The sequence below is a fragment of the Acomys russatus genome, chromosome 31 (assembly GCF_903995435.1).
Source record: "Acomys russatus chromosome 31, mAcoRus1.1, whole genome shotgun sequence".
Lineage (NCBI taxonomy): Eukaryota > Metazoa > Chordata > Mammalia > Rodentia > Muridae > Acomys > Acomys russatus.
This window is the reverse complement of record NC_067167.1, coordinates 27,850,578-27,877,520: the sequence shown is the minus strand read 5'-3', so window position 1 is coordinate 27,877,520 and position 26,943 is coordinate 27,850,578. Positions and strand designations below refer to the sequence as shown.

Sequence of the window (26,943 nt, the reverse complement as noted above, 5' to 3'; positions counted from 1 at the left end):
ACTAGTGCTGCCACGCGGTTTTCTCTAACCTGTATTGTTTTTATATAGGCACATGGTTACCACCAATTTGTAGTTTCTCAATAACTTTTGTTTTCTTTTAAATGATATGAAAATTTTTTAGTGAATTTTTTTCAAAATACATTTCAAGATGATGATTTCATCACAGAAGATTAAAAGAAAACAGGTCCCTTAATGTGACAAATGGATTGCCCAATGAAGACACTGATGGAAAAGGTGAATGTTACAAATTGAAATTAGGGAATTGTAGGGTTTGACTGTAGTAATTACTGATTATAAAATAGAAAAAATGTGAGGAAACTTTCCTACACTACAAGTCCAGTATGAGTCTATGATATTTGACTATAAAGTTATAATTGGGAGATATGTGCAAACATATATACATTTGATGTGATTTGAGTTATATATGTTAAAATCTGATGTCTACTTGCCTGAGGCATAATTAAGCACATTTTCTTATCCGTTTCTCTCTACTTTTATAGCCATAGCATTTGTTTAGGATGTTAATTATTAATTTATTCACCTGTGTATGTAGACTACCCCATTTTCATAAGAAGCTGAGAGCTTCTTATGAAGCTCAACTTCTTAGTTTCAAACTTTTACCAAACGTTGGCATTTTATGAAGTCAGTTGCTCATGAATTTGTCAAGATCTATGACACTTGTGGCAAGTGTATAAATACTGTAATTGGGCTATATTCGAGAGCATTTCATTTAGTTATCCTAAGCTGATAGAACTTCTTTATGATAATTATTTTATATTTTTTAAATGTATTCACACAACCAGATTATTGTCTTAAAAGTACTTGTTAATTTTTGCCCTGGTCTATAAACACTCACTCTCTTAAAAGATGTCTGAGCCCTTACAGGAAACATTGAAAAAAAAAATCACACATCAACCAGCTATATTTCTTTAAATCACTCAATAGAGTTGTTTCCACTGGAAAGGTCATGCTTCTCTTACTGACCAAGGTTACCATAGGTGTTGCTCCTGCAAAATATCTGTCCCTGGATTAAAAATAACTACTTTTACTCATTATTTAGTATTTAGGTAAGATATGATTCATTTCTAACTTCTTTGGCATTCCAATAAAACCAGACAGTACTTATGTGAAAGTGTGAGGCATTCTTCACTTGTGTTTGAAACTACCTATCCATGACGTATGAATGTTTAGGACTCCGAACCCTTTAGTCACAAAAAGAACATCTCACTTTTTGTAACAAATCCATTAAGGATGCTGACACAAAACACATATTCTGGCAGAATTTTATTATTGTATGCTTTTTAAAAAGGGAAAGTATAGTAGAAACTAAAAATGTATAATTGTTTAATATTGTACTTAACATGGTTATTTATATGATGTGTTTTTGTCTTCAAAATTTTTATGAATTTTTTTCCTCTTACAGCCAAAATGAAAATGGCACACAACTTCTTCTTAACAATCTAGAAGACAGAATTAATGTTATCCATGTACTGATATTTCACATAATCCTCTGCCCTAAGAACCTTCTGAAAGACTGGTGACAATAATATATAAGTATATAAATATTAAATGGAGCAAAATTCTGCATGTTCAACCCCTAGAAATAAACCCGCAATAGTTCCTAGTTTGAATTAAAATTCATTAAAATGCTCAGAACTTGTCATATATATCACAATGAAGTGCCCCAGTTCTAGCTATACTAAATCCTAACATTTTTTAATTTTTAAAATCACTTCTTTGAACTTTTATAAAATTGAAATTGTGTCATAAACCTTAACTAATCTCCAAAGGATATTATCTCCAGATTGCCTTATGCTTGCCAGTGGAGCTTATATGAATAGCCATTAAGAGAGGCTTATAGCTACGTTCGCAAAGACTGAAAGATGAGTTTTCCTTCTAATGCCTTATGTTGTCACAGGCAGAAACTGCCAACATGTGTATTTGAAACTAAGATATTAGCTGCACTGCCACATGGAAGGCTTCAAATATAGATGTCTAAAATTTTAAGCCTGCCCAATTTGCACTTCAAAATACATGTGACTTTTCACTTACTGGTCTGCTGCTATTGTGAAATTTATGGCATCTATTAACATGCATTTCAGAGAGAGGGCGATGGGGAGAGGGCAGAACAGAGATAGAGACGGCGTATTATTATATAAAACTAGATTTCAAATATCCCCGTGGACCAGGGATGTAAGGGTATAGTAGGGTGTAATTCTGACAAGTTGTACGTTCAGTGGTATAAATAAAAGAATGTGGTCATGAATACTGTCAATCCAAAAACAGTCACCGAATTTTAAACTGTTTTTTTTTTTTTTTTTATAGCTCAAAAGTGTTCTTTTGGCCTAATTTACTTATACATTTGTGAGAAAATATGGAGCTTTTAGTTAATAACGGAAGCACAGTCCATCCTGAAATCTTCCATCTGTACTATACCTTTTCATCCAAGGCCTTGTGGTGCTCAAACAAAGATTTCAGAGCCTTGAGAACCTCCACTTCACTGGACACTCCGGAGGGAGACTGGGCTTGCCGTTTCACCACTGTCATTCTTAGTGACCTTTCGTGCCTGGACACAAGGCACTCCAAGTGCTCCAGTAACAGCTGTCAGATCAAGAAAAAAAATGCAATTGTTGTATGAATAATTCTGACCAACATATTATTTTGTGAAATCTAACTTCAGCTATGACAAGTTTTACAGTCCCTGTGCCCATGCTAACCCAAGGAAATACAACAGGGAACAGAAAACAAACACCAAGCAGTTAGCTCCCTGTTTATAAAACACGTTAAAGCCAAACTGCTCTCAGTCATGTAACAAATCACTGAAGGGGCTGGAGAGATGGCTCAGAGGTTAAGAGCACTGTCTGCCCTTCCAGAGGTCCTGAGTTCAATTCCCAGCAGCCAAATGGTGGCTCACAACCATCTATGATGTGAACTGATGCCCTCTTCTGGCCTGCGAGTGTACATGCAGGCAGAACACTGTATATATAATAACAAATAAATCTTTAAAAAAAAAAAAAAAAAAAACAAATCACTGAAAAATAAGGAATGTCATATATTCTTTTAACAGTGTTTCTCAGGCTTCCTTATGTTGCAACCATTTAATATAGTTCCTCGCGTTGTGGTGATCCTCAACCATAGAATTATTTTCACTGGTACTTCATAACTATAATTCTGCTACTGTTACGAATTGTAATGCAAATAGATGTGTTTTCTGATGGTCTTGGGTGACACCTGAGAAAGTGTCCTTCAACCCCCAAAGGGGTCACACACCACATGTTTAACATCAATGAAGTCAAAGACATGAAGAGATGTGTACGGGCCAATGGCTTAGCTATTAGACAGCATTATCCCTTAAATATATACAAGTGCAAAATAATTTAAATACATTTTATGAGTCCTTTGGGCATCGTCAGCCTATGTCATGATGTTTACTTCTCCCCCCCCTCCCCCACATGGTTGTGTTCTCTTTGCTTATTGTGGTGTAAAGTCCACAAGAGCAAGACCCCTTTCCACAGTTAGGTACCAGCCTTCTGATGCTCTGTGTATTTGGGCCGCAGCCCAGTTACCAACACCAGCAGGAGGAAATGCACCTTGAGTTTTTTAAGTTGAGCACAGAGTGTGGGTCTTTTGAGTTGAGCTGTAAGCGCTTAGGCTTATCAGTGTGGGTAGACGCACGCGCATGCGGGTTTCAGCTAGGGTGGTGTGCATACAGAAACAAACTTTACGACTATTCAGTTTCCCCAAATGTAAATGGGGGTGTGTAGATTCAGTTAATATTTGTGGGTCTTACACTGCATAGTGCCTGTATAGGGTGAGAAGCATATGGTATAATGTTAACTTGATGAAACAGAATGAAATACTATTCTACCACCAGAGACAGCTGTCTCTAAAAGCTCCTAAATCTTATCAGCACCATCTTTTGTTTTATTTACAGAAGTTCTTCACACTGCAAATTCTACTTTCCTAACATAGAATGCCAAAATACTACAATTTTCTGCCTTCGTTTTATTTTAAACCACACAGCTTTTTACTAATTTTATACATCTTTGCAAGTTAGACGCTTTCTGATGGGGTGTGTGACAGCGTTCATTTTGATCCATGGGTACTGCAAAGGAATCCTGACTCTATAGTGAATTGGGAAACAGTCAGTTTCTTCAGCAGCTTTATGGTCATTTTGATTTCAGGATTCATTATGTCCTCTTGAATTAGTGCAATTAGCAGCTTATTAACTGGAACTCACATTTTCATCCTTTCATTCCTAAGGCCATTACTCCAAACTCTTAAATTTAAAGGATAGCCTAGGCTGTCTGTGCTTTGCTCAAGTCCTTAATGTGTTCTCATTTGGCCAAAGCAAAAGTCATAGTCTTTAGATGTGTGTCCAAGTGGAGTATGCGTTACTTGAACTCATATCTTTTTCTTACTCATAACCTGCATTGGCTTTGTTGCAGCGTTTGTGTGTGGAGTTTGCTTAGGTTTGTAAAATAGTAGGTATCTGTTTCACTACATCAGGCTTTTTTTTTAAACCTAAAATATTCTTTTAAGTTAATCCGCATGGCCTTATCACTGTGAAATCTCTTACGTGTTTTTCACCAAGTGTCGCTTCTCAACAGGCCTCTCCAAGTCCTTTCGATGCTGCTTGTTCTCCCCACTTGGAATTTGCCCCTTTCGAACATTTCTATCCAGGTTTACTCATTGCCTCCCAAACGCTAATATGATGTCAACAAGGAAAGGAAGTTATTTTTTTTCTACTTTGCTCACTTCTGAATCATCAGTGCTCACAAGATTGTACATAGTTCATGATTATTCATATTTGTTGAGTGAATAAAAGACAAACTATTATAGCAGCAATTTATATATTTGTAAGGATCTCCCTTAAGAGAACTGGATGTTTGGGATATGTGTTCTGGATAGACTGCTGAAGTAAGTAACTGATTAATGCCATAAGCAACTAAAATGTCTTCTATGCTAAATGGGAGAAAGATAGTTACATAAACGCTAAGTCACCCATGACTTCCTCAAGGGCTGGGTCTTGGAAAGCAAGACGTTTGACTAGAGTCATTGCTGTCAAAGAGTATTTTGAAAAAAAAAAAACATGAAGAATACAAGCACAATGAAGTAAGGTTGAAGCTTTGCATTACACCGAAGGAAAATAAAGAAGTGGAAGAGTTTAACTTTGCAAATTCTAGGGCTAGGAGCATTCAGAGTGCACATGTTATTTCAAAGAAAGACAATAGTTCGATATAAAAGGGGTTACTAAATTATAAAACATTGTAAATCCTCATGAATATCAGGAGTCTTGTGTGGAAATGCTTCCATAATACTCCACAAAAGGCAGGAGACATGGACAAAGTGACATTTGTGTAGTTTTGAATATGTGGAGGCCATATACACCGGTAATTATACTTGCCTCGCAGATGAGGCCAATCCCTTTTGTTTTTGTGGATCTTTAAATTTTTCATGAAAGTAGATGCCCCCTAACAAAATCTCTCCTTATCATGTCCTGCTCTCATAAAGTTCTTTCTGGGCCCAAAATTTTTAGAAGAATATGAAATTGTATATATCAAACTTTAGGAAAAGAAGGCTTTCCAGATTTCATTTTAAGTACGAGCTTTCTAACTTGTGATCCTAGAGTACTGGGACTATATAAGGAAAGAAGCCAATAGAGATCAGTAGAAAGACCGGGATAAAATGTCCGATCTGGGTATTTCTGCATTAACTACATCTAGCTGGCACCTAGTACCAGAGATTGCTATACATGGCGTGTGGGCTATGCAGGACTCATCTGTACTATTTTCTGGGTTTACACGCTATATTTAAAAACTATCATCATGGTAAAATTCAAGGCTACTAAAAATCAAGGGGGCACAAGATATCTGGAATTTGGAAGGAAACAGAAGAGGGGAAAACAATAATAAAGGGAAGATATAACAAAAAGAGGACATGAGAACAGAGTCACCCTCAGAATAAAGATAAAAGTCTACCAAAACTACAACAGAGAAACTCACCTAAGACAAAAAATGTCGTTGCCATAATGTCCAAAAGGATAATTATCCTCAGAGTAAAGGCAAAAATCTACCACAACTACAGATAAGAAACTCACCTCAGACAAAAATACGTAGTTATATGTCCAAAAGGCCAATTATCTCAGCCAAAATAGCCTCAGAACCTAGAATTCTCAAAGAGTGGACCACACTAATTAAAACACTAGTACTAGAAAGATGTAAGATTGGACATAACATTCTGGCTATGGGGAAGATAAGTGCCAATAACAAGTAGCTAGTGAGGAAGACTATGATCCTGAAAGAGTGAAAGAGGAACAGATGAATTCAGCAGCTCATGCTCCTTGCCTCAGAGGTCAAGCACAAGGAACAGGACACCCAATTGATGACAGTGTTGAAGAGGGAAAAGTGAGTCAGAAGAAGAAGTTGTAAGACTTCAAGAGCCTAAGGAAAGGAAGCTCCTGCAAACAGTGTTCCTGGGAAAGCTGAAAGCATGGCTGGAAGGGAGTATGAGTGAGGGAATGTTGAGAGCAGAATAAGAGTGCCAAGGAGAGAGGAAGATGAGGAATTCAGAAGGATAAGGAGGAAGAGGGCCAGACACAGAAGCACCCCCACAAAGGAACTGATGAGAACAAAAGCAGTTCCAAGCACCAGAAACCAAGAGTTCCAGAACCAACTCATCTCTCAACCTCTCTTCAAAACCTGAATGTTCCCAAATCTAGTGTTAAAATTTGAGACCAGTGATCTTTTCTTTTCTTCTCTTCTTCTTCTTCTTCTTCTTCTTCTTCTTCTTCTTCTTCTTCTTCTTCTTCTTCTTCTTCTTCTTCTTCTTCTTCTCTCTGAAATGGCTTTCGTTACTGGGCTCAGAATTGGTGATTCTGAATTATTTCATCTCTGAGTCTGTTGAAAGCCCAGTAAAAAGCTTTGGAACTGACCAATTTAAGCCTTTGCTATTGAAATAAAACTGGGAAAACTAAAGAAAAACACAGATTAAGGGATTTTTGAGAATATATTGGGGCAAACCTCTGCCTTACAAAATCACTTGGGATAGATTAGCATACTTGTCTGGAGATGCCATGAAGATATAATTAGTCAACAAGCTGGAAGATAAAAATGTTGCTTACATTGAAACTGAGACAGTAATGGAGGCAGAAATGAACATTTGAAGAGAAGCAGGGAACAGACCTACAGTCAACCTGCATCCCAAGAGAAAATAATCAAAGTCAAGACTACAAATTTCCAGAAAGAAAAGTACTGGAAGAGGTGAATCAAACACTCTGGTTTTAAGCACCTACTCCTACAGAACTACAGAAGAAATTCTTCAGTTAGTGCTCGGGAAAGCAGATACTATCAGCATGCCCTATGACCAAAATGAAAAAAAAAAAAAAAAAAAATATATATATATATATATATATATATATATATATATATATATATATATAAGGGGTATACATTTATAGAATTTATTCCTTGCAAGACAAAAACGAAAGTTTGGATTCCTGCATGAAACATTGAGTTAAGGGCACAAAATCCAGAGGAAGTTGTTTGATGCTGTAAGAGAGGCAGAGAGCCATCCAGAAGTCTGTCAAAGGTATTGTAAGGACATCATCGACAAGATGTTCAACTAAGGATAGTCACTGGACAGGAAACCAGATCCATCAAATGGTTTTTGTTGTGTACATTTCAAAAAAGGAAGATTTCGATGTTTCCCAGGATGGCATGGGACGTGGCAAAAGTAATGGGAAGAAAGTACCACGGCCTGTGAAAAGCCTAAGGGAGGACAGTGGCTTGAGGGTTGTGGTGGCCATAAAAGTGAATCTGTAGAATAAGCTGGTGGCACTGGAAACAAGCACAGATTTGATAGCACAGCCTTGGGAAGCTGTGGAGTTTTAGGAAGCTTCCAAGGGAAAAGGAAGGGAGGATCACAGCGTATAAGAAAGAGTCTTTATGGTTTCTTTTGTGAACAAATCTTTCTCTTCCATTTGAAAGATAAGACTCAGTTTGTTGTAGGATTCTATTTGTTGCTTGGTTTTTGGTCTGTTGAAGTCATAGCTAGAGCAATAAGAAACAAAGGAGATCTAGGGTATAAAACTTGAAAAAGAAGTCAAAGTATCATTATTGGCAGATGATATGATAGTATAAAAAGTGACCCTAAAAACTCTAATAGGGAACTACAACACTTGATAAAAAACTTTCAACAATGTGACTGGATACAAAATTAACTAAAAATAATCAGTATCCCTCCTCTATACAAATGACAAAGAGAGTAAGAAAGAAATAAGGAAAATAAAAATCCTTTACGAAAGCCTCAAATAAAATATAAAATAACTTGGGGGTAACTTTACCCAAGTAAATGAAAGACTTGTAATATAAAAACTTCACGTCTTTGAAGAAAGAATTTGAAGAAGATAAAAAGATCTCCCACTGTCATGGATTGGTAAGATTAACATAGTAAATATGGCTACTACCAAAAGCAATCTACAGATTCAATGCAATTCCAATCAAAATCCCAAGACAAATCTTTATAGTCCATGAAAGGGTGATTTTCATATGAAAAAAAAAAAACCCAGGATAGATAAACAATTGAGAAAATAAAGTAGGTGCTGGAGGTCTCACCATGCCTGAGTTCAAGTTGTACTTCAGAGCTCCAGTAATAAAAACCACATGGTATTGGTATTATAAAAAGACGTATTGATCAATGCAATCTATTGAAGACCCAGGCATAAATTTACACATCTATGGACACCTGATTTTTTTTTTTATAAAGCAGCCAGAAATACATACTGGGAAAAAAGACAGCATCTTCAACAAATGGTGCTGATAGAATTGGTAGTCTACATGTAGGATAATACACATAGACCCTATTAACCACCCTGTACAAAACTTAAGTCCAAGTGAATTAAAAACCTCAACATACAACCAGATACACTGAACCTGACAGAAGAGAGTGTGGGGAATAGCCTTGAATTAATTGTCACAAGAGACAACTTTCTGAAAAACAAACAAACAAACAAACCACCAGTATCATAGGCACTAACATCAACGTTTAATAAATGTGACCTCATGAAATTGAAAAGCTTCTGTAAATCAAAGGATACCATCAATAGGACAAAGTTACAGCCAATAGAATAGGAAAATAATTTTTACCAACTTCACATTTGATAGAGGACTAATACCCAAAATATATAAAGAACTCAAGAAACTAAATATCAAAAATTATTCTAATTAAAATGGGGTAGAGATGTAAACAAAATTCTCAATAGAGGAATCTCAAATGGCTGAGAAACAAAGAAACAAAGACGTGTTTCATTTCATAGCTATCTGGGAAATGCAAGTCAAAACTACTTTGACAGCTCATGCAGGTGAGAATTTGTATCAAGAGGAACCAACCCACCCTGGTAATTAAGTAACTCTAGAACTAGGAGCATCTTCTTCCACTGAAGCCAGACAAGGCAGCCCAGTTAGGTGAATGGGATACAAGGGCAGATATCAGAGTCAAAGAGGCCCCCTCACTCCAGTTGTTTGGGGACCCACATGAAGACCAACCTTCACATCTGCTACATATGTGCGGGGGCCTAGGACCAGACCATGCATGTTTTTCAGTTGGTGGTTCTGTCTCTGTGAGCCTCCATGGGAGCAAGTTAGTTGACTTTGTAGGTCTTCTTGTGGAGCTCTTGATCCCTTCAGCTCAATAGATCTGTTTCTAAAATAACTCCTACTTCTAAGACTCAAGAAACATCATAGAATAAGAGGCAGAAAGAAATTAAGAGTCAGAGAACCCGTATGTATGCTATGAAGTTGTGTCTCCTAGAAATGACAGAGAAGCCATGCCCATGATACCTCAACAATATGTCTGCCCAAACAAGATCTGCACAAGAGTAAAATCAATAGGCATACTAACATGGAGAGGGGAAGTCTTGCAGTCACAATCCTAGAAAAGAACGACAGGCAACTGATGTGGAGAGAGAGAGAGAGAGAGAGAGAGAGAGAGAGAGAGAGAGAGAGAGAGAGAGAGAGAGAGAGAGAGAGAGAGAATTAGTCTCTCCTCAAAGGAAGGAGCGCTCTGATTGGCTATCCAATACAGAGTGGTCAGTCCTGAAATCATATATACACAAGTTACACTAAAAAGATTTAGTAGAATAAAAAACAATAGGAAAGCAGAGGTCATCAACTCTCAACAACCTGGGAAGGGTTGCAAGGCACGCATATGGGAGGAACTTGAGGGAATATAGGGAAGAGGAAAGTGATTTAAACTTGTTTTTATTAAAATGTTTAATAAAAATATACTAATATGGCTACCATGCTCAGGCTACTTAATAAGTTCACCTCAAAAATTATTTAACAAACTCAATCTTCCTAATATATATTCCTGACTATCATATTGGAATAAGTGGAGAATATATATGTCATATAGTTTTTGTTTGCTCTCTGATGATATGATAAAACACCAACAAAAAGAAACTTGGGGGAAGGAAAAGGCTCATTTGCCTTAAAAATTACACTCTATCATTGAGTGAAACCAGAAATGCTTCTTATGACACAGAATGCTCTAAAGGGAGGTGAAACATTCTTTCCTGCTCAGAAAGTGAAAAACTCAAAGGCTCCAGGAAGTCCCTGAACATTACCACATTCAGTTGGCCGCCACACCACCTTCAAGTGTATGTAAGAGACACTCTCAGACAAGATGATCTGTCTAGAAGATTTTAGATATGTGGCCAGCTTAGAAGAAATTCTCAAAGGAGTAGATATCAACACACGAACCCAACAGAAACTGAGACCAGCTGACTTGCCTAAAAGAGTCAGATCATCTGAGCTGCCTGGAAAAGACACTCTCCAATATGTTTGATCTGTGTGTAAATTGTTTAATGTGTTTCAGGTTTCTAGCTTTTGGGAACTGTCACCAATGCTCTGTCCCATGGTAGGCTTTTGAAGTCGCAGTTGCCTTTAAGTTATTTCTGTTCCAGTTAGTAACTCCTTATTCTTGTAATACGATGCAGAAACAAAAACCAAAAACAAACAAAACTCAATGGTTTTCTAAGTTGGTATTTGGTGTTATCCTTAATTTGATGTTGTCAAATCCTTATCAGGGGTAAATAGATACTTGTTCAGGACATAGAAATATTAAGCAATAAGACTTGTTTTTATATTTCTATAAATCTTAATTATAAGTTTTAATATATATCATTATATAATTATGCATTGTAATGGTTTGCTTGGATACCTCTATTTAATTCCTTGGGGAGCAGATGGCTTTAAGAACAAGCTGACCTTTGAAATCATCCTTCGCTCAGTTCTTGGCTGAACTGGGCATGTCCTTAATGACAAAATTATTTATGACCAAAAATTTCAGTAGTTACTGAATAAATACATTATTTTCCTGCACAACTACTAAAATTCATTAGAACTGAATTACAAAATTTGAAATAAACTCTCTTTGTCATTAAATACTATTTTGGAATTGTATGCAAACAAAATTTCTGAAATATAGAACCCATGGTTGCTAAAGAGGTAGGCTGCATCTGTGTTACTTTGCTCAGGGTTATGTGGCCTTTAGAGAGAGTGAAACTACTGTGACACCATGGCAGGGTAACCATGTAAGCCTTCAGAAGAACAATCTGCCCTTAATTAATCTTAAATATTATGTTTGCTTTATTATAAGTTGGTATATTAAACTTCATTATCTATCACAGGAATTGTGGTAAATGGTATCATAGTTACTTAACCACCAGAATGTAGACTGTATTCTGTTTTGCTGTTTTAGATGGTAGTCCAAGTTCACAAGATTCACCGTATCTAACAGTTCACTTTGTGCATTGTCTTTTTTGCTGTTTATTTCAATTCATAACTAGATGCTAGATCACTAATTTTGAAAGGTCCAAAGGTTCATCAGAACCCTAGAAATTAGAACACTCTTTTCCAGTTAAACTTACAACTACACACCAACAGGTCCCCTCTAGTTGTGAGAAGGAAGGAGATATGTTGTATTGCTGACCTCTTTCCAGTAGTGATGCATAGGTGTTCACAGCAAGACCATAATAATCATGTAATAAAGATACTGCCATATAAAACTATTTGAAGGATAGGCTTATATCTATATCATTGCATATTTGATATGAGGGGTGAGGAGGAATATATGTTTGAATCTTAGACCTGCAGTTTTATTTTTGTTTTGATAAATCAAGTTCCGAAGTATTATGTAACCTAAGCAGTCATTAAACTATAAAGATTTTATCTTCCATAGACTACAGAAATCTGTTTGCAACAATAAAGTCCTCATATTACTTTTTAAAGAACACAGAAAAAAGTTTGCTAATATTAGTCGCTATTAATGTTGCTTCTAATTAAAAGCTTCAATTTGTTTTCCTGAAAAGAAGCTTGTATTTCTCTCCGGCTTTAGTAGGTATTTCAGAGTAGCTCACCATACTCTTGTGATCCTTTTCAGATAAATAGCCAGATATGCTTGTAGACTCGGGTCTTAATATGAGGAACACCATGTGGTTACTAAAACAAACCTCAGTCCTAAATAAGTGACAGTTTTAAAAGAATGACGTATGCCACACAGCAGGCATTGGCTTGGGAGGGCACATTTTTGTCTAAGCCTTGATACATCTTTGAGATCCAGAGTAGGTATAATGTGGGTAGCTCTCCCAGTGGCCTCATGGCTCTATGCCAATGGCACAGCTGCTGCATACATTTCCTGACCTTTCAAATCCTCTATTTTACTCCCTGTAACCTTTGATACATTTGAATAAGTTTCTCTTCTTCCTGGGAAGGTATAAAGTAACACATGACTAGAGAATGAAAAGAAATAGATAGAAGAAACACGGATGTACCTAAGAAGATGGTATGAAGTATTTTTTTTTCAGATGAGGATTCATTGGAAATAAAACTAAAGGTAAATAGCTCCTTAATGTTCACTCTTCTACTTTCACATTTGTGCCCTGTTACAGGGAATGGAGATTAACATACTAAAATTCAAAGTAACAGAACAGGGCAGAATTAATAATATGGCAGAGATACATAAATTTGCATGGAAATGTAGTACTACTTTAAAAATCAAGAGGGAAAGATGATAATCAGGGAGAAAAAAAAAAAAAAACCCAAAAATTTCATCACATGATCTAAACTGCCTTGTGATGCCCTAACAGAGGCAATCCATGTGACTGGCTCATCAAAGCTTTTATGCAAGCACAATGCTCATGTAAGAATTCTTTTCATCATACAATCAAATCCTGATGAATAAAGACAGACATTAGTTTGATGGTATGACCCGCATGCATACAAGTCCACCTGTAACTTGAGGCATGAACCGTGTCCACAAAGGGGCATTTTTATAACACTGTAAGGCTGGGCACAGAATAGGTTGGCTACTTATCACAGTTTACTTGCAGAAGATTAGCTCAGGAAGACTATGGTACCTAGTGTTACATCGTCTTTCTTAATAGTAGAGTTGCATTTATGACGATATGAAAGAGGCCTCTCCTTTTGTTTAACAATGAGATTAAATTAAATTTTGGGCAATATAATTAGTTATATATTCTAGGAAAGTTTGTAGTATTTTATTCTGGTCTGTAAAAATACATCATCTTTGATCATATTCTGAACTTTATTCTACATGGCAAATCCTCTGATTGACAATGTACAGGAATGTCCAAGAGCCGAGTGTCTGAAATACATTTTATCATAAACTAGAATGCCTGTTAAAACTATCAATCTCAGCCCATCTAAAGAATTAAACCTGGTAAACGTCTCTTGATTTGTGGAGGGTTTCCCAATATTTTCCAGCCTGAACTTATTTCTCTTATTTTTTAAAGTAAATTCATTGCTAGAATAAGCTGTGAGTCAAAAGCAGGCCCATCGCTTAAACTCCTCTTAAAGGACAATGAAGTAAAGACCAGGAGGAATGGGAAGAGTTAGTGGGGCAACAGAGAGACTTAGTGCAGCCTGTAATTTTGGTTTCCTTTCTCTTTATTTTGGGTATTATACCATGGTTTCCTCTTTTCAAAGTAACGGACTGTGCATTGGAATCTGTTCAGAGTACTCTTCAAGTCTCTGCAAGCATTTAAAGTGTGTGCTGGTACATGATAGCAGATTGTACAGACGTCCAAGAAATAGGCTAACACTTACTCTCGTGTTGTTTCTTTCAGCTTTCAGCTCTGAGATCTCCTCTTCCTTTTCTAGAAGTTGTTCCCGGCAAGCATTCAGTTCTTTAGTCAGTGCAGCAAATTCCTACAAGGTGGGATAAAAATGTTTAAAGGTGTACTTGAAATATAGAAAATAAAAACCTCAAGTAGGAACAAAATAATATTAGACATAATATTGAATAATAAAAAATTAAGACAACTCATATAATTGGCTGATCAAGGCAGACTGCTATCACTTAAACACTCACGATCCATGGTTTCAACAAACACTCTCCCATGACATTTATGATTGCATAACATGTTGCTTATATGTGTTTATCAAATATATTTCAAAAGTACCACATTAAATTGAGCTTTTTGTTAGTGTAAATTAATGCTAGAACACTTAGCTTGACTGCATCAGGGATCAAGTTCTATAACCTTCCAGATTGATTCATTTATAATAAGTTTCACACAGAGTAAAGTAGATAACCATTACCACACACAGCTCTGATTAATGTGCTGTTATTTAGAGTGGTAACTCAAGCAGATATCACACATATTGATTAACACTTTTATACTTTTCTTCCAACATTTATCTGCACCCATTGTTTCGTTATTACTGTTGTTATGAAATGAGAAACATTGTTTTATAGAAATAAGTAATACATCGCATCAATCAATGTTATAATGGCTCAATTCTTAAACATGCAAGAACTTCAAGAAATTTATATTTTATTTATTGCTTCATTAGCTTTCATGTCCTAATTAATACTGTCAGGTTGACATAGTCTAGAATCACCTAAAGAAGGAATCTCAATTAATAAATAGTTGCCTTTAATAGGTTTTTCTATGGATATGTCTGTGAGAGATCGCCTTGATTTTCTTAATAAATATAGGAGGGTCTAGCCCATTGTGGGTGGTGTCATTGCCTGGGCAGGTCCTGAGCTGTATGTGAAATCTAGAGGGAGCCAGAAAGTGAGCCAATGAACAACCTCCTCCATGGGTCCTCCCTAGAGTTCTTCCCTTAAATTTCCCTTATTGAACGACAGTGACCAAAGATTTGTAACTTCAAATAAGCCCCTTTCTCCCTTAACTTGTTTTTTGTTATGGTGTTTGTCACAGCAACAGAAAGGAAAGTAAATAAACCTCACATGTGGTATGAAAATCTCACTGAGACCTAAAGAAGTTAGATCATTTTCAAGAAGTACATACTGAATCACTGCTGGAGGTGGCTGTACACATTGGTCATTTATACCACAGAATATGATTTCACTCTGTTCATCCATTTTCTTCTGACATAAGCTTTCCCTTTTATTTTGTTCTTCCCTTAGTCTTTGAGAAATGTGCATATTTCTCAAACTCACAAAACTCGGAGAGGTTTCTACTACCAAGGAATACAACCGCTATAGATTTTAAGTTTTAAAGGATAAATCATACAATACTTGAGAATCTCTCAAAAGTTGTGTTTGATGCAAACAGACATCAGAATTACCATTTTAAGTAGTAGACACTTTTATTCTGTGCATTTCTGTACCTGGAGTTAGACATTGAATGAACTATTTTATATCTTATCTACTTCAGTACATGAATGACCAACCTTCACACTGGAGAATAACCTGTTCAAATGTACACACTCTTAGAGTGACCCACTAATAACCTTGCAACTCTGATTTTGGATGCACTGACTTCAGCTAAAGATGAAAGTTATCTTGTGAAAATTGTTCACTCAATCTTACCAAATGTATCATCTCTCCATTTATGAATCATCCTTTCATCTATGCATCCATCTGTACATTAATTCATATATCTAAGTATCCGATATTTACACAACACCACCTGTAAACCATGGTCTATGTTGTATACTGAACTGCTAAAAAAAAAAAAAAGGACTAGAGATAGTTTTATTACCTTGTTTAACACAGTACACCAAATTCATATTTGAGTGATTTCCATCATTCTCAAGAACTCAGTATCCACTGCCAAAGTGTTATGCCTGTGATAACATCATTTAATATCAGTGAGTGTACTGTAGCAGTGCAGGTGATACCCACACTGAGGCCTCCACTTCAGAAGATTTGCAGATTGTACCTTCTAGAATGTTTGACTTTCCCACATCTATTTCTAACTATCTGCATTCTCCACTGTTTATTTCCAACACTATCATTTCACACACTTATTCATATTAAAGCATCACCTTGCTTTATTATCGTATAGTAACTTAATATGAGCTTGTAAGAGAAGGTTGTTTTCATAGACTTAGGGCTTAGCATAATTTCTAGAATATGGACAAATAATAAGCAAACAATAAGTACTGCTGTAAAATTAAATTAATGGCTAACTATTTTATAAAATTGACATTAGTTAGTAATGAAATAATATTTAAAAATATTAATTATCCATCATGCAGGTTCAAAGAACATTATAATTACCTTAATATGAAATAAATGATAATACTTTGTTTCTTTTGCTATCATATTTTTTATGTTATTTGACATTTACCCTATACAGAAGTGATACTATAGTCTGATATTTCTTGTTTCATGTGTGTAATTGGTGCTTGCCTGGAAACTTCAAGAATTCAAGAAAGTATTCAAGGGATATTCTCTTGTCCTGATGAATTCTATAAGTAGCTGTTCAGTGTGCCTAAAAGTTAGGCGTTTGCCTGCCTTTGTACTAAGCTCTTTCTCATGAAAACATGACATGCTGTTTGTGCTGTACATGAAGAACATTAACATAAATGAAGACCCGTATACTTAAATTGTGTAGAAGGAGAAGCAATAATACAAATAGTTTCTATTTTTTAACACTGTGAACCTACAGCTCTGAGTGATTCCTTCTTTTAGATTTATCATTTCTGAATTGATAGTACTACATTAGCCCTGCTCAAGAAGCACATATGATGATTATTTTATTTCTCTTGTCTAGGGAACCTTAGCTTATATTGTTTAAACATATTTATTAAGAATTGAAGGAAGAAAATCCATAGCTAGATGGATTTGAGAAATATCATATGCTATATGGTCTGCCATTGGAAATTTATAAATAGCATTGAGAATGTAAATGGTTGTGAGCCAAACCCTTGTGACCAAGAACTGGCAACAGTCCATAGTCATAGCTATAGGCAATTAGTAAACTAATATAGTAACTCCCCATGTTGGCAAGTAGCACATGCAAGGTCATATGTCCACTTTGAAAAAGAAGAGTTCAAAAGTATAACACATGACAGGGTATTGTGAGAAAGCGAAGTCAATGAAGGGTAAATGCTAAACCTTGGTTCATATTTTGGAAAGTCTCGTCAAAGCGGTCCATAGAAGAAACCAAGCTTTCTCTAAGGCACTAGGATACAAGGAGTGTCTCAGCAGAAGACCCAGTTGTCCAGACTGCTTATTTGGTTCACCAACTGTAATTTGGCAATTTCTTACTTGTATAATAAACAAGTTTATTTTGGTTCAGTAGATGTTTTTCCTTGGAATTTTAAAGAGAGTGGTTAGAATCTACAAAACACAATGCTACAATATACTTTCAGACTGAAAGGAGTAGGGCCCTTTCCGTCTTGGCATCACTTGTGCACACACGCCTTTGAACATTCAGTGTGCACTGCGCTGTTTTAGGTGCTGCACAAACAACATCAAAGAAGTGGCCACCATTGGTATGTTTATACACACCCAGCCCTTTGCCACTCATACCACGCTCTGATCTAAAGTGAGCATTTCTAGCCACACTTATCCTTTTTCACACAAAGTTGACTCATGATCTAGACTGTCAGTTTCTTTAAAAACAAAAATAAAACAACTTATTTCCCACTAGTATCTCTAAAAATTTGACAGTGACATTTTTCATATACAAATACAAGCCTTGTCATTTCTGTGTATTCCCACTTTTAAGGCACATGTATTTGGAACGGTACAAACTACAGAGTGCCTCTCCTTCAGTTGATTACCCTAGTTTTCCATACCTCTGCTCCATCCTCTATTCTTCCCTTAAGCTATTGTTTTATGTAATTTTACTTTTAAACCAAAGTAATGCTTAAAATCTTTGTATATTTTATATAATTTACTAATCATGTCGCCTTTATATTTTGGAGAAAATAAATGACAAAACTTGTATAATATAGCTTGGAGGAAGTAATGTTAGCCAGACCCATCCCAGTATGTGGAGGTATCAGCAATAGCATCAATCTCCTCAGGTCAATCACATGCCAGAAGAAAGGTCACCTGCCCTGGGTTATAACTGTGCTGTCCTGTTGTGTATTTGCATCTGAACTAAGGTGATTCTGAGCCATTCATAGTTTGAATGTCTTAGCTGCACATATCTCAAATTATAACCCTTAGTCTGATGAGTTGTCATCACTTAGGTTTTCTCTTGTTTTTATTAATTTTGAGACAGGGTTTCGAAATGTCGGTCATGGTGGCCCCAAGAACATATTTTCCTTCCTTGTCTTCTTGAGTTCTGATATTACAGGCACACACCACCTTTCCCAGGTCCATAACCACTTTAGTGTTTGGAATCAGTTTTGTTTTGGTCCCTCCACACCTTGGAAAAGGGACATTCACTCACTGTGCCTATTTATAGCCTCTAGGAGTAGCCTGAGTAGAAGAAGGAGGAATATGGAGACACAGCATTATAGTCTTTTCTTCTCTGCATCTCAGGTCTCTTTCCGTCCTGCCCATTTGCAGCAGCTGCCAGGATTCCTCCAACAGATGCAATTCTACCTTCATGTATGTTCTCCTTATATCTTATTTTGATATCCAATTTTACATGTAGTTAACTGTTCTACGTTCTTGACTTCATTTGGTCTGTTTGCCTGTGATTTAATTGTTACACACACACACACACACACACACACACACACACACACACACACACACACACACATTCTCATTTACTAAATGTTTAAAAACGTAGGCAGGCAAGTCCTTGCTTTCAGAAAACTACTCAGAAACTATATGCGAAGATGGGAATTCAACCTATTTCCAGGCCATGATCCAAGTGGTCCCCAGAGAAATTTCCGGAAATTTACTCATTCATCTTGATGACAAGTTTAACACTATACATTTCAATTAAATCTGCATTCTCTCTTTGGGTGAGTCACTTAATTAACAAACCCACATTAGTCTTACTTTGTCAGCTATACATCTAAATAAAGACCAGTTAAAGACACATGAGGGCCCATCAGACTGAGAAGAAAGAAGGAAAATAAGGGGTAAGCTGAGAATCAGGTTCACGAAACACTATCAACAGCCTCCCCAGCCAGAAATAAGTACTTTATTCATCAACCATTGCTGCCATTCAAAAACTAGATCTCAGGGAAGAGTTTATAGCACAGATGTATACTGATATGACAACCCAGTAATAGATTAGAAACATGAATACTTTTTAACTTTAATAATTAATTTTTGGATAATATAATTATATCATTCCGCCAACATTTTATTTCCTCCAAAATCCCTCTATCTTTTCTTTTATTTTCAAATTCATATCCTCTTTTTTACTCTAAGTGTTGTTACATATGTGAATGCACATGTATGTGTATGTATGTGTGCATATGCATATGTGTATGTGTCTAATTGTGGAGCCAATCTCAGTGGATTCATTTACAATACAACTCCAGCACCTAAGGTCCAGATACATTGTAGAAAAGAGGACAGAGAAAGTGTAGGAGGTAGACGAACAAGTAGTTTGCTATGAGAATGTGTCTCCTAGGAATGTGAAAAGCAACACACCAATACAGTTACAATATTTAACAAAGTCTTCCATCAGACTTTGGCATTCCCGTTTACTATATTTTCATATTTCTTCTTGAATATTTGGCTCTTCCAGTGATTGGTTTTGTCTGGAATGCTAAGTGGAGTGTTCTCAGTGGTTTTCTTGGAAATAATTGCACATAAATTTACATATACAAACCAGAAGATATATTTTGTAGAATAGATTGATAATAAAAACATTAGAGAGATGAGAACAATGCAACAGAGTGACTATGTCCTTAAAACTGTTAGGAATTAAAGTGTCTTCAAGTATTTCATGGCAACAATTAGTTTGCCTTATATAAGTTAATGCAGCAATATTATACATTATATGAAATACATATATGTAATACATACAGATATGTTTGCATTAATGTTATGTAAGACTTTGTTCTGCTGATGACCTCTATTTCTATAATTGCCTTCTAGACTCAGATAAGTCCAGGAAAAACTGTCATCCAAAATCACTGTGTAAAACAACCATGTCTCATGGTCAGCTCAAGGCAAGATAGCTAGAAGGAAAAATCACTTGCATAAATAATGCAATTTGACAGGCACAACCTGACTCGAGATTTAACCAAACTCTATAAGCAAGGCTTCCCAAATTAAAATGAAAGATAGTTCACCTCTACGCAAATTATATTCTGTGCCTTTTGATTATTTTTACATATCCTAACTACAGAAGTTTTCACCCTCTCCATAAAACCACATAATAGATTATTCAACATAGCCCAGTGATATGGGGGCTGGAACAGACGCCTCTGACTACCAGAGCAAGCTGCAAAAATCCTTCTTTTCTTTTCATTTTTTTTTTAAATGACAGATATTTCCATGAGTACTTGCTAAACTTCTGTTTTCAAAACCTTCCAATCAAAGCAACTAGACTCTTGTAAAATATGAATGTTTGTTGAAATCAAACAGTGGTGCTGTCAGGCAGCTCCAGGCTGTTTAATCATAGAGCCATGTTTCTGCCATGAGTCATTCACTGTCCTCCCACTGAAATGTGTCTTGTATCCTACTTGCACTTAGCTCTGTGAGCTGTAATTTGTGAGTCAGTAGCCCATATATGGAGAGATATAGGCAGACATCACAGGTGGCTAGTGTTCTGTAACTTCTTGAATCCTGAATCACAGAGAGTAGACAATGAACACAAATTGGTTGTAAACAACACTTACAGAAAAAATAGTTTTTTTTTAATTTTGATTTTTGATCTTGTATGTCAAATTATCTCCCTTGCTGGTACTTTATCGTGGTTTTTGACGGCCCACTGTGGTTTTGCCTTCATGAGCTTGTTTGGAATTATCCTGCGCATGTGGACCATGGCACTCTCAGAAGACTTGGGTGTTTCTGACATAATGGCTACCTTTCATGGTGACAGAAGTTGATGTGTAGGTTGGTGTGGGAGAAAAGGCATCAATGGTATTCTTTGGTTCAAGACCCTGTGTGCTACAATATAGGCCTACTAGCCAAGATGTGCCTACTAACGCAGTAGTGGCTTCAGTGATATAGGGTGCGATGACTAATGCACTCTGATTCAATTTGAGGCTTGCTCCAGAGGAAGGAGTTTTGTACTTAACTCTATAATTCTGGTAAAAGCTTATAGCTGGAGAGGCCCATGTAGTTGTACTTTGCTAGTTGGTCATGTTGTCAAATTATCATTTGAATATTTATATTTCTATTCATAGACCTAGGCTGATCACAGCCTTGGTCAGTGGAAAGTACTTAAAGACTCATAAATGTGAAAATACTAAGACTAGGAGACTGAGATATTAGCCACAAATGGATTGCATTTCTTTTATTTTTATTATTTTTACTATTTTTAATTTTTAACTTGTTCACTTTACATCCTGATTGTAGACCCCTCCCTCATCACCTCCTGGTCCCACTTTCTGTTCTTCTTTTCCACCCCTCCCTTAGTCCTCAAAAATGGGCAGCCCTCCTCCCCGATATCTGATCTCAGCCTATCAAGTCTTATCCTCAGGACCGACAGAATGCTATTCTTCTGTGGCCTGGCATTTCTTACCACCAACCCAGATCATTTACCATCAAAGATTAAGACACGTTTCAGCAGAAGAAAGCACACGCACACACACACACACACACACACACACACACAAGTAAGGGCTTAAGGATGAGGTGATGTGCTGTAAAACAGAAACATCTGAACATGGCATGGCTGTCACATTCATAAAGGAACACCATCTGTGATTCTCTAACAAGAACCACCACCACCCCCCCCCCTTGGTGGGGAAGCCTGGTAGCACTCAGATAAAGGATACGCAAGCTACCAAGATGAGATTTGATAGGCTGTGACCATATGGTGGGGGAGGAGGTCCCCTTCTGTCACAGAGCTAGGGGAGGGGAATAGGGTGAGAGAGGGAGGGAGGGAGGAATGTGAGGATACAGTCGAGGGGATAACAATTGAGATGTAATCTGAATAAATAAATTTTTAGAAAATGATGAATCCACCACACTCCTGCACAGATGAGGGAGTTGCCCACATGCACTGTGCTTTACTGGGGAGACAGTGAGAACGAATAACTGCTGAGGAAAAGAAAATAATTTACACTTGATATCCAACAGGAAAGGGAAAAATCTGTTTTCTTCAATGGAGTGGTACTGCGCATATCAAGCAGATTACAGGACACGCCTCATACCCAGTAGCTTGCCAAAACATGATGGAATGGTTTTCTTCTGGCATTTTTGTCTTACTGCTTTTTATTTGTTTAGGATTCTGTTTTTGTAATTTTTTTTTGAGCGTGCATGGGGGTTGGTGGTGGTGGGGAGAGAAAGAAGAGGGGAGAAAGAAAGAAGAGGTTTGGGTTAGGGGTAGGTAGAAAGATTGAGGAAAAGTTGGGAGAGGGGAAAACATGATCAAAATATATTGTATGAAAAAGGTCTCCATAAAAAGATGAATAATAAAAAGAAAACATTTGGCCAGAGCTAGATTTTTCTATGTTCCATATTAGATAGTCCACATCCATCTGCACAGGGAAAGCACTGACGTACATAGTGATTATCAAAACAAAAAAGATGACATGAAGTTAGGAGGGGGCCATGTTAGAGGATAATTAGAGACGGGGGTAGTTGGACCAAGAGAAATAAAATATACATAGGATATGTCCATAAGATGTGTATGTGTGTGTGTGTGTGTGTGTGTGTGTGTGTGTGTAATCATGTTTACTGTATCCATGGATGAAATTCCTGTCCTGAAATGATGGGTAAGGTGGCTTTCTGTCCTGTATCTCATGGAACTCAGGCAACATAAAATGCAAACATCACAGATCTCTGGGTGAGAAGGGCTCACAAATTGGCTAAGAGCAGTGAATTTTGTAAACTTTCCCTGAATTCCTGGATAACATAGGTGGCCCTATCTTCTTACTGAAATATTGTAAGTAGAAATGACATAATCCCTGCAAATGTGATTCCTGAAAGCCATGTGTAAAATAGTTGTTCAGTAAATGGTGTAGAGCAACAGTTCTCTATACCTGCATTTTCGGACGCCTTTGGAGATAGCGTAAATGATATTTAAATTAAAATTCATAACAGTAGCAAAATTACAGCTATGAAATAGCAACAAAGTAATTTTATGGTTGGAGGTCACCACCGGAGGAAGAATTGTATTAAAAGATCGCAGAGTTGGGTGGGTTGAGAACCACTGGTATAGAGTACGCTACTTTTTACACAAAAATGGCTCTTGCACGTACAGTTTTTTCTTTCTTACAGAGCCAGTTCTTTATATTGGGAAAATATATTATGTCATTATATGCATCAAAGTACACAAACACTAGGCACTTCTTTCTACTGGGAATACTGCAGTCATACCTGAGTGTGATTGACATGAATCCCAAATCCAACGGTTATTCATTGTTTGTTTGCTTTAAGATGTCCTAATGCTGATCCTAATGACCAAGTAGAGATAGCATGATTATCTTCCATGCTGATCTACACCATTAGCTGACGTGTCATCAAAGTGAAAATACTTGTCATATTTTTCCAAGATTAAAATGTCTCCTTGTACCCTTTTGCTTCTTTTTATTTAGCAAATTTCTCACAATCAAAAAAATTGTTACGAACTATAATATCAAAGTGTGCCTTGGAAGATTAATGCCCACAAAGATATAAACCATTGAAGAAATTTTTTTGGAGGTCACAAAACTGCTTTTTACTTTTATGCTCATTTGTTGTTTTGAGATAGGGTCTCACTATGTGGCTCTGGCTATCCTGGAACTTGCTATGTAGACCATGATGCCCTTGGGTTTACAGAGATCTTCCTGTCTCTGCCTCATTAGTGCTGGGATTAAAGATGCATTTCACTGCACCTAGTACAAAAATATTTTAAAAAGCAAAACTCTTGTACTACATTCTCTCACTTTTTTGTTTGTTTTTGTTGTTGTTGTTTTTGTTTGTTTGTTTGTTTTTCATTCTCTCACTTTTTAAACATTTCAAGGGATCCCATTTATCCACTAGTCTGAGCCTCATTTAGGGTTTTCTGATGCAGGTAAGTAGAGTAAAGCCTTTTGAAAGGAAGGCAGTCCTTAGTGTCTGGCTTTAAGTTTGAGAGCTTCCCTTTCTCCTGACCTTGTCATGATATGTATGGAAAGACACAATCAGAGGGCTTTAGAACCGTGATGGAGTTCCCTGATCCAAAGGTGCTGTTTATTTGACCTGTTTCACCTCCCTTTCAATTGTCCTCAAATCTATCCAGGCATGTTCTTGTTGTATCAAACATATGAAAAAAGAGAGAGGAACAGCCTCAGAGACAATTCTCACAGAAAAACCAAGGTTCCTTGCTTTATAATAAAAATAGTGTTATGTCTTTGATACTAATTCATCTGTGTAGGAAGAGAAAGAAACAATGCTTTTTTTCCCTCCTATGGCCATGAGCAAAAACATCTTTGGTTATTGTATACTTGGGTTATTTGTAAATTTATTAAAAATCTAACCTTTTAGATGCATTAGTAAAAATTTCCAAGCCCAGTAAGAACCGTTGTTAACCCATGTCAAGGCTGAAACCTTGCCAATGAAAAATTCTTTTGGCAGGAGAAAGCCAGGTTTCCACAGCTCTGACAGTGTGAAACAGGAGGCCTGCTTAACAAGATGCTCTGTATTAATTTGAAAGGCTTTAGCATCTGGTTAGATAATACCTGCTGTGGACAACACACAAAACAGCATTCAAGATGAATATTTAAAGACTGCAACAAAGCTCTCACTCTAAGCAAACCAAAATCAACCCATGTCTCTCTTGCAATCAAGGGAATTATAATTACATAACTAACAGTGTTTAGACTAGGGCACTGTTCGCTATTCACTGAGCTAAAATGTCGCAGTGGTCCTGTTGGAATTTTAAACCTTATGAAAAACATTGCCCTGCTATTGAGAAACTTGCAGCTGCTCAGTGCTTAATACCTGGTACCCTGTACTTTATGTTGTAATAATGTATATAGTTCTGCAAAGAAAAGGAGGATGTAATAGCATTAAATGACAGAGAAAAAACAAGCAAAGAAAAGGAAGATGCCTGGTTTCTACTAACCGATCTTTCTCTGCAAGAGTATTCTGGAAAAAGGAATGTAGCTGTGTATGACCCGAAGTATTTACACATGTATGAGTGTTCTGGAATTTTTACAGCATTGTATACATATCCCCTGTTGACAAAACACTCAAAGCAACGTGTTCTGATTGTATGTGTACCATAAATAATCTTAAAATAATTTGACTTTCTGTGTAGTTTTCAAAGGATTTGTCTTTTTTCAGACAATTTTCAATAAAAATTGCTGCTTGGCAGTTCTGTTTTTTACCTCAAATTAATAAATTGACATTTTGATCTTTTTATTGTTTCTACAAACTATTGCTGGAAGCTCAGCATAACATAATCCTATAAATTACTCCAGATAGTATAATATGTACAGTGGTCTACAATTATGATAAAAAAAAAAAAAAAAAAAAGAAACGACTGTGCTGTGTTATAATTGAATGCAAAGTGCTCCAAGTACGTAGGGTTTATCAAACTGCTTGCTGGATGTGTGTGGAAGGAACAGTTGAATGAGAAAGGAGGAATATTAGCTGAGACAAATAGGCCTCAAACATAATAAAACTGTAACATGCCTCGAATAAAAGATGCTGGTGCATTTTGGATTAAGACATGTTTTCTTACATATGACATCAAAAGTACATATGACTTAAGAGAAAATAGACAAGCTGGCCACTGCCGGCAATGGACTGAACTGGGTCCATAAATTTCTTAGGTTGAAACCCCAACTCTTACGTGCTAAGTATTTGGAGCCAAAGTTGTGGAAGATTAGTATAGTTAGATGAGTTCGTAAGGGGTGGCTCTCTCATGGCACAGTTAGTTCTCATGTAGCTAAAAGATGCAGATATCTCAAAAGTTGTCCAAGACTCAGAATACAAATGTACTTTTATTTAATATTTAATTACATCTTGTTTTATTTTCTAGTTCATTTTGTGAAGACCAATTTTATGTATTTAAAGACCAATTTTATGTATTTAAAAGCAATAAAATATATTCTAGTTAAATTTCTTTAGTGGAAAAACTTGTTCATGTTTACATTTGCCACACAGACAAACCAGTAGTGAGCATGATAAAATATTTATAAATGTTGAATTCTCACATCGAATTAGCATTAAATTTGATGCACACCACTGAGGAATTATTTCTAGAACTTTTTCCTCTTCAGGTTATATATTTGGTGAGACACATATTAAAAATGACATAAAATATTAATGAATTCAGATACAAAAAACATGCAAATCCTAGGCTTATGGCACATACATAAAACAAATCTAGTGTGTAAAAAGAAGAAGACACATTTGAAGCCTGAGTGTGGCTTCAGGTAAGAAGGTTGGTCTGAAGTTAAGTAAAATTTTATTATTGTGTAGTGTGTGGAAGAAAAGCTGCAGCCCCACTATCTGAAAGGCGCTTGTCTGGAAACTAGAAAGGATTGTGCTATAGTTAGAAACAATGCCATAAACATGAATTGAGAGACTCTGGCTTTTTGAAAGTTCTGTTTCTGGTTTAAGGACACAGCCATGTTCCATGTTTACAATGACCAAGAT

The 26,943-nt window shown here is 36.4% G+C and overlaps 1 protein-coding gene across 10 annotated transcripts in view; it reads right to left on the bottom strand.

Moving 5' to 3' along the window:
• Ppfia2 (PTPRF interacting protein alpha 2) overlaps nucleotides 1-26,943 on the bottom strand; it is a 419,795-nt gene that overhangs the window by 149,906 nt on the left and 242,946 nt on the right. For all 10 annotated transcript variants that reach the window (XM_051139913.1, XM_051139910.1, XM_051139912.1 and 7 more), the window contains 2 exons: nucleotides 14,127-14,228; nucleotides 2,437-2,601 (listed from right to left, as the gene is read on the bottom strand). In XM_051139913.1, the coding sequence (XP_050995870.1) occupies nucleotides 2,437-2,601; nucleotides 14,127-14,228 (267 nt within the window). The remainder of the gene's footprint in view (nucleotides 1-2,436; nucleotides 2,602-14,126; nucleotides 14,229-26,943) is intronic.